The following is a 9,170-nucleotide window of genomic DNA, read 5'->3' on the forward strand; positions in this document are numbered from 1 at the left end:
CAATCTTTACTCATATGCACGTTCACAGCCACACCTCATGAGCACACGATCACCGGATGGCAGATTCCATCACTTGCACAGGGAGGTGAGGAACTGCTCCAGAGCAAACGACACGTGGCCATAGTACCAGCAGGGCATGGTATCCTCCTTCACTCCCTGCCCTAAAACTGAGGTGTAAGTATTGCTAAAGGCACATCAAACACCTGCCCCATCCCCGTTTCCATGAAGATGAAGCTATTCCTGCATGTTTTGTTTAAAAAGAAAACTGTAAATGGCATTTTATGGGACGAACAGCGCTTTATAAATGCCACGCGTTATCCCAGAAGTGGAATGTTACATGGAAGCTGGTGCCAAATCCTATTATTTAAACGCCCCAAATGCTAAACTGGATTCTTTTCAGCATTGTTCCTGAAGAGGGTAAACAGAGCTGCTATGACAGCATTGGTCTTCTGCACAGGGCAGGGGGAAGTGTCGCCCTAGGTGGACAAAGGCACTAGCTGAGGCATCTGCTCTTTCTAGACTAAAACGATTCAGCTTGATCATCCACGTGACACAGCAGCGTCTGAGGCCAGTCTGATGGGATTGTGAGCATGGCTAGCCACGGAGCTCTGCACTGCCAAACACGAGACCCAGGCTTGTTTCCTAGCTCCAGTCTCTCATTCCTTGGGCCACCAGTGGCTAAGGCTTCTGCAGGTACCAGACACACAACCTCTGAGAGCAGCAGGAGACATGCCTCACTAAAGAGCACACCCAGCCCTTGGGAAGACATGTTGGTGGCCTCTGTTGGGACTCCTGACCCAGCCTTCCTCGACCATTAGGACGAGGAGTATCCCCCATGGGAAAAACCCAGGCACATCGGCAAAATTCACAGCTCCAAACAAATGGAGCTAAATGATCATACAGGCAGGATGTAAGCCAGAGATAAGAGTCCTGCCACTGGACATGACGCAAGCACCAGCCAGAGACAAACACAGCCCAGCGAACCACCATTAGTCTAGCCAGAACATCCAAACAGTTCTTGTTCCTCCTAACATTTTCCAGACCTCCAGTCAAATAAATGGCCCCAAGGGGTTAACGGAATGTCCACTCAGACAAACCGCTGATTTTCTGGACAGACCTGCTGCTCTGGACAGCACTGAAAGGGTTAAAATGCCGGAGGGTTTTTGTTTTGTTTTTTTTACATGCAACGATGCAAAGATATCCTACAGATCCCAGCAAGGTACATTTGGAGCCTTTATCCAGACCTGGCACATGACACATCAGAAATATCAGCCCGTGAACAGAATGACTTTAGTGGCATCTGCATTGACCCCCTTCCCCATGCAGCGCAGAGTGGGGCAGAAATCCTACAGACAGGGCATAGGGGTGCTGCAAGAAGGGGACCAGTGGCTAGGCGGTATGTTTCCATGGGGCATTCCCTCGCTGCGACTGGGCAGGGGAGGCCGAGTCATGCTGCATCGTACGTATGTTATACCAAAACCTACCATCTAACTTGGCACCCATGCTCGGTGACCCACAGCGCAAAGATCCCAGGAGCACTCCTGCCAAATGGAGAGCCAGTGTAGGGCGGCAAAGGAGTCAGCTGGGAGCAATGGAAGCAGAATGTCCCAGAGCTCCCTTTGAATAAACAACGCCCAGGCCTCACGCAGCGAAAGCCACTCCAGCAAAACAAGAGAAAATGGGAAGTTAGGGGAGTCTTCAGGTCCATCCTTAGGAGCAGAAGGTGCTGAGCCCCTTTTGGGATTTGTCCCTGCCTATTTGAAAAACCCCAGGGCAGGAGAAGAGACCAGAGCTTCACTCACCATGCTGAATATCCTTCCAAAGGACCCAGTACTTGGAGTTATCTTCAAAGGTCACAAGACAGCTCTGTTTGGAGCCACTTACCTGTGCAAACAAGAGAGATGTCAGGTGCAATTTTATCCCCCTCACTTTAAGCATTTTTTTAAACTCAACATTCTGATAGCTCTGCGCAGGAACTCACTGCAGCATGTGGATTTTAAAGGAACATCCAGTTGCATTTTGCTTTGGTGAGGGATGCTAGACTAACAGCCCTGAAAACCAAAGCTGGCTGTGTTGCCACCTACCAGGCACACGGGCAGCACCAGTGCCCACCCCTGCCTTGGAGTACCATCGAGAGATAAGAGAGTCTTTGTTCCCACACTCATCCAGCCCTTAGCATCTCTGCTGAGGAGCCTACTAACGTGATGATCTGCTTACCCTCTAGAAACCGGACGGAAGCCCATCACCTCATTTCACCATCAAATGAAATGATTTCTGGTCACCACTGATATGGGCTGGATGGAAACCAGCAGCCTAAGAATGAGTTCCCCAATTTGCCAAGCCACCCACCTGCAGAATTTGTCTTAACCCCAGTAGTCGGGCTGTTTAGCATCGCAGCACAATCACTGGATGTGCCTCACTGACCCTGGACAGCTTTCACGAGCCTAGTCCTTCTGATAACACTTAGCCAGCATCTTCCACGGAGGGCTCTCAAATTACTTTACAAAAGTTGGGCATGTGTTAAAGTTTTACAGGTAAGTAAACTGAGGCAGAGAGGTTAAGTGTCTTCCAACATGACTCTGCCACCAACTTCCTGTGTAAAGACTAGAACTTGTGGGAAATAAAAAGTACAAATGTTGCCATAAAATTGCACATGAAATATGTTGCTGATTGTTTTTGTTTCAGGTGATTTGATAAAATGACAGCTTCCATCACATATATACAATGTCAAACTTCCAACTGTGTTTAGTAAGAAGGGAAGGAAGACCTGCTGCCCATGCCCAACGTACGTGAGGGAAGCTGTTCTCGGGGTCCTGGAGAGAAGGAGATAGGACTAGGGACTTGCGCACATGGAGGGGGAGTCTAACAAACCTCCAAACAGATTTGTAGGGGTCAGTCCCCTGTGAAACAAACTGCAAGGCTTAGCCTGGGAAGCCCTTAGGAAATGAGCCCAGGAAGGTTTGCACAGGTCTAGTGTTAGCAGAGAAAAGGGCTTCTGTTTAGCCCTTTAAAATGAAACGGATGCATTCACCCAAACTGGGACCTGAATCCAGATTTCAAAACACCCAAAGTTTGGGGGTACTTGAAGGCAGGATTTGGGTCACCCCAATTACTGAGATATCGGGATCTGCTGGGAAGTTCAAATCAGGATCCAGGTTCAGTTTCCAACCCCTCACCCACAATAAAACTTGGAGCATTTGGATCTAGGCTCTGATTCAAGCACATCTCTGGTATATAAGTAAGTAATAGAGAACCGTGACAGATTGCATAGAGCTTTGAACGCCTACTTTACCCTCTTAATCTTTCCAAGGTAATAGAGTCCATCAGTCCACCTGCAGAGCACATACTGCCCCTCAGTCAGTTTGACCATCAGATCTTTGCAGCCACTCCCATTCGCAGAAGAGTTGACGGCTGCTTGTTGCAGGTGGCTGGCAGCTGCATAGACATCTCGGATGATTGGGTTGTGTGCGCCGTTCTCCATGAGCCTCAGCAGACACTGCCAATAAAACACACACTCAGTGACTTTGCCATCATAACATAAGGAAAAGCTAGTTCTGATCATGCAAACTCTCCAGTCCTGGGAGCCATTGGTACCAGTCTCACCATCCTTAATCAGACAAAGCTCTCACCCACTTCATTGGGAGTTTTGTCTCTATAAGAGGGCTGATGTTACAGACTTTATGCATAGCACAGGATTATTGCTAGTGTAACCCACTCCGTGTGGCATTCTGTTCCCCTAGAGTAGTGGCAGGGCCACAAATAGAGGTTGATGAACCTGCTTCAGCCTTGGCTAATAGCCACTCTTTTAGCTCAAGCTGTAGAGGCGTATATGCTTTTAGAACCAGAGGTCCCAGACTGTAGTTGAGAAAACATAAGTTATATTAGCCTTCAGTTAACAAAACCAAGGAAAAGGGGATAGAGCTAAGATCATAATGAACAAAGAGAAGAGCTCCTCTGGTACCACTCATTTCAGAGGGCCCCGTCAGGTCTGAATACTTCGGCCAAAAGATGTACGTTTGAAGGGTTGACAGAATTTACTTTTTATTTCTGTGAATTTTAATTCAAACATTTCTCTTGTTGTGAGTTCAATCCTTGAGGGGGCCATTTAGGGATCCGGGGCAAAAATTGGGGATTGGTCCTGCTTTGAGCAGGGGGTTGGACTAGATGACCTCCGGAGGGCCCTTCCAACCCTGATATTCTATGATTCTATGATTCTGCACTTTTTAATAAACCCCCAAACCCAGCAGCACTGGATCAAGGCACCAGCATGAAAATTCAACTGACTATAAACAGAAAGTGATACTGACCAGCCGAGTTTCACTCTCCTAGGGGAGTGAAGAGCAAAAAGTAAACAAATGGCATCAAGTAAATTTGATTTTTAAAATACTTTCAGTTTTAATAATCATTGATATCATTAGTAAACACAGGTAAGGCAACATCATTGAATGACATAGGATTTTTATCTTGATACTGTCCCTTTAATTGCAACACGAACTCCTGCCTTAGTTTATGCCCTGGAATTGATTTAAAATATAAACAACTCAATGTGTTTTACCCTTGGGACTTTGCATGCAAACATGAATACAGGAGCACACCCTACAAACTACCAATAAGACTTACAGCTTCGATGAGACAAATTTTAGTGGTTAGCGAGTCTCTCAACTAAAGTTAATGCAAGTCTGTCCAAATGTAGCCAAGCAAAGCAAACCCCACAAAGAGCATGGTCTCTGGGCAATCACATCAGCAAGCTGCTACAGGCCACTGAAAAATGCAAGTCACCCTCTGATTTGTTTTCATATTAAACCAGACTATGATACTAAGACCTGTTTCAGTTTCCCCTTAAGTCAATGGGAAGACACCCACTGACTTCAATGTGAATTTGGTTTGGCCTTCAGTTTAGTAAAACAAGTACTATATGGTTATTATTCTGAGACAAATGACAGGTACCAGAGTTACTGAGACAGAAAGGCTAAAGCAGGGGAGGTCAGGGCATTTGGAAACTCCCATCCATAAGCAGTGGGCAAACTTCATTTTGAAGTTTTCTCTTCCCAACTATCTTAACCTCTTGAATCCACAGAATTAGGCCGGAAATTCCTAGACAGCAGCCTCACTCGCTCCTGGTGTCTGCGCTCCGGGACAGAACCCGGAAGTGCAGAAAGCATGCAAAAAATAACATTTGAATGGAAAAAAAAAAAAATCGCCTTTCCCCATCCCCCACGCATAAACGTCCAGTTTCAGGGCAAAGGTTCAAGTAATGTATCCGGACCGGTTCTCCCAGCTCTAGTCTCACTGGGCCCTCCTCACTGGACCATTTGTGAAGTAAGATGCTACCCAACAGGGAAAGTATGAGAATCCAGCCTTTAGCTATCATTACCAGCTAATAATCAAAGGCAGCCTTCACACAGGAGAGGATCCCTCTGACATCAGTGGGAATTTTGCCAGAATAGGGACTGGAACCCCTAATTCAGTGTAATCTTCAGGATGATCTTTTCTCACCCAGGCCCCTGGGATTGCCTGATACGCCCAATGCAAAACTTTCCTGCAGATTCACAGGTAAGTCTAAATCGGTATGACTTGTACTCCACTCCAAGTGGGCTAGAAGAGGAAGTGACAAACACCAGTTTAGACTCCCCTCTGGATTTGGCCCTATTCAAGGAAAGCTGGGCTACTCCTGGGAAATGACACACATTCCCAGCTTGTTAAATATTTGCTAGAGAGCAAGGCGCCTTTCCAGGCAAGTCCAAGGCAGTCAGTCCCAAACTGAAAACACCTCGCTTCCTTTCCAGAATAATGGTTGGAATCATATTCCTTTTCTTCGCATCTCAGAAGAGGATAGAGCGAAGACAGGAAGAGCAGCCGGCCCAGGAACACTCAGTCTCTCCTTCCGCTGAAGTTAAAAAGGGGTGTTTGCCTTTGGGCCCCCACCCCCGGTTGAAATAAAAGCAATGATTCACAGAATAGAATTCATAGACTATCGGGGTTGGAAGGGACCTCCGGAGGTCACCTAGTCCAAGCCCCTGCTCAAAGCAGGACCCACCCCCAATTGTGCCCCAGATCCCTAAAGGGCCCCCTCAAGGATTGAGCTCACAAGCCTGGGCTTAGCAGGCCAATGCTCACAGCACGGAGCTCTCCCTCCCCGTGCCGCTCGCGCCAGGAAGCGACTATTTGAAGATGAAGCATCGCTGCCAGGCCCAGGAACGTCAGCGACTCTCCTACATTCCAGAGACGTGAATCCCCTTTTCGGGAAGGACCCTGTGGCCTCGGAGGAAAAGCTCCCTACGCTAACTACTCCGCCCTCTGCCAGTGCGCGCCCCGGCCGGGCAGCGGCCGGAGCCAGGGGGCGATGCCCAGCGGGCGATGCCCAGCGGGGGATCAGACCCGCGCACCCGGGGTCTGCGCCCAAAGCCCAGGCGCGGGAGCAGCCCGAGCCGTGAGACGAGCCAGGGCCGGGGGACCCCTTTCCCTGGCGGCTCGGCGGCGCTTTGGTAAGGGGCGGATCGCCGGCGCCCCAGCCTCCAGCAAGGGCAGGTTCATTCCCGGGCACAAGCCCCCCGCCCCAGCCCTGGTGGGGGTGGGCGCCACGTGTCCCCCCGCTGGGAGAGGAGAAGGGGGCAGCCCCGTAAGCTGGGGGCGCGCCCAGCTACCCCCCCCCCCCCCGAGTTCCCTTTCTCCCCCAGCCGGGACCGGCCCCCTCCGGCCTCGGCAACAAAACTCTCCGCGGCGGGCCCTCACCTAGGAGCCGGTCGCCCACAGAGCTGTGATTGGCTGATTCAAAAACATTCAAAATTAAAACCATTTTTGGGGGGGTGTGGGGGGGGGCGTTTGAGACGCACCCGGCCCCCGGCCAGCGGCAAACGGGCCCCCCGACAGGGCAGGGGGCGGCGAATACAAAGTCACTGACACGCGGGGCCAGAGCTCCCGTGGGATTCAGGCCCCGCCGCGGGGGCGGGTCGCGGCTCCCACGTTTGCATCCTCGGACGCGTCGCCAGGGCCAGGGCCGGGGCCGGTTTTCTCCGCTCTCCCGCTAACTTTCCGGCCGCGGCCGGCAGCCGCCCGAGCCGCCAACGTGCCCGAACTAACAATCGCTCTGGGGGGGTCTGTCCTCATCGGGGTTGTTGGTTTTTTAACCCACGCAACACCCCCCGCCAAGGAAGCAGGTTCAGCCCCCGGCGAGTGAGTCAGGATCTGCAAAAGACCCCCCCCCCCCCCAAAAAAAAAAAATCTAGATAACCCTACAAAATCCACAAAGTCTGCGGGAGGGGGGAGTTTCCTTCTCGCCTGGATCTCCAAGCGCAGACACCCCCTGCCCCAGCCAGCCCCGCACCCGCGGTCACCTTGCAAACTTTGCTCCGCGCCCCCCCCCACGCCCCCCCTTACCGCTCCGCCAGGTCCTTGGGGCGCTGCCCGCGGGCGGCTCAGTGCCTGGGGCGCGGGGTCCCCCCCATGCCGCCCCCGGGCGCGCCGGCTGCTCCCCGGCTAGCGGCGCTGCAGGCGGGTGAGGCGGGGCGCCATCTTTTTCACTTTTTCCCGCGAATTATTTACGTTTTGCTTATGTAATTAGCACGGGCCCCCCCTCCGCCTCCTCCGCCCGGCTCCATCCTGCAGGAAGCCAGGCAGCGCCCGGAGCCCTGACAGCTCCCCGCCGGCTGCATTTAAAGGGAACGCGCGGCCGGCCTGGGCCCGGGGGCTGCGGGGCCACCCCACGCCGCGCGCAGACCGCACGCGCCCGGCCAGGCTGCGCCGCGTGTGCCCACCCGCCGCTACCCCCACGGACACGCGTGCGCAGGCCCGCCGAGAGGGGCACCCAGCCCGCCCGGCCCTCCTGCACCAGGCCGTTCCGCACACACACACCCCCGGCTGTGCGCACAGCAGTGCGGACACAAACTCACACTCAGCTACACCTGTCCACGTGTACCGGTAGCTACACCCAGAGCCACACACCGAAACACACGTGCACACACAGCTATGCCTACGGCAAACACAGCGCAGAGCTTTGTACACACACACACGCTCAGAGCCATGCACGCAGCGGTGTACCCAGCCATAGACAGAGGGAAACACACACTCAGAGACACCTGCACACATAGACCCAGAGCCGCACACAGAAACCCGTGTGCGCACACACCTATGCATGCTGCAAACACAGAGCAGATATTTTACACCCCAGCCAAGCTACCCACCCAAATGCACCATCTCCTCCACTCAGACCTGTTTCTCCACCTGCCCCGCACTAACCCTCCGGGTGTAGGATGGAGTCATGGAAACTCTGGTACTTTTCTCTTTTGAGAGAATTTCTAGCCTTTAGCTTTTTTTCTTTCCACCTTCCCTATATGTTAAAATTTAACTTGGCCAGTCTACAGTTCCCATCTCCTTGCACCCCTTCTTCAATACACACACACACTTGGCCTGTGAGTGGCAAGGATGTAGATGATCTGAGAATCATAAAACTGGAAGGAACCTCCAGAGGTCATCTAGTCCAGTCTCCTGCACTGGTGGCAGGACTAATTATCTAGACTGTCCCTGACAGGTTTTCGTCCAACCTGCTCTTAAAAATCTCCAATGATGGAGATTCCACAACCTCCCTAGGCAATTTATTCCAGTGCTTAACCACCCTGACAGTTAGGAAGTTTTTCCTAATGTCCAACCTAAACCTCCCTTGCTGCAATTTAAGCCAATTGCTTCTTGTCCTATTCTCAGAGGTTAAGAAAAACAATTTCTCTTCCTCCTCCTTGTAACAACCTTTTACATACTTGAAAACTGTTATCATGTCATGTCCCCTCTCAGTCTTCTCTTTTCCAGACTAAACAAACCCAATTTTTTCAATCTTCCCTCATAGGCCATGTTTTCTAGACCTTTAATCATTTTTGTTGCTTTGTTGCTCTCTCCAATTTGTCCACATCCTTCCTGAAATGTGGTACCCAGAACTGGACACAATACTCCAGTTGAGGCCTAATCAGCGCGGAGTAGAGTGGAAGAATGACTTCTTGTGTCTTGCTTACAACACTCCTGCTAATACATCCCAGAATGATGTTCACTTTTTTTGCAACAGCGTTACAGGGTTGACTCATATTTAGCTTGTGGTCCACTATGACCCCCAGATCCCTTTCCGCAGTACTCCTGCCTAGGCAGTAATTTCCCATTTTGTATGCGTGCAACTGATTGTTCCTTCC

At 51.4% G+C, this 9,170-nt stretch overlaps 1 protein-coding gene across 3 annotated transcripts in view; it reads right to left on the reverse strand.

The window, feature by feature from the left end:
- PHF19 (PHD finger protein 19) overlaps positions 1-7,682 on the reverse strand; it is a 30,982-nt gene extending 23,300 nt beyond the window's left edge. The window contains exons 1-3 of one of the 3 annotated variants that reach the window (XM_037879798.2): positions 7,378-7,682; positions 3,293-3,496; positions 1,803-1,884 (exon numbers count right to left, since the gene is read on the reverse strand). In XM_037879798.2, the coding sequence (XP_037735726.1) occupies positions 1,803-1,884; positions 3,293-3,481 (271 nt within the window). In that variant the 5' untranslated portion in view covers positions 3,482-3,496; positions 7,378-7,682. Of the gene's footprint in view, positions 1-1,802; positions 1,885-3,292; positions 3,497-5,374; positions 6,707-7,377 lie in introns of those variants that run through there. The other 2 variants (XM_037879797.2, XM_043530412.1) reach the window with 2 other exon arrangements.
- Positions 7,683-9,170: the final 1,488 nt, after the last annotated feature.

This window comes from Chelonia mydas, chromosome 16 (assembly GCF_015237465.2).
Source record: "Chelonia mydas isolate rCheMyd1 chromosome 16, rCheMyd1.pri.v2, whole genome shotgun sequence".
Lineage (NCBI taxonomy): Eukaryota > Metazoa > Chordata > Testudines > Cheloniidae > Chelonia > Chelonia mydas.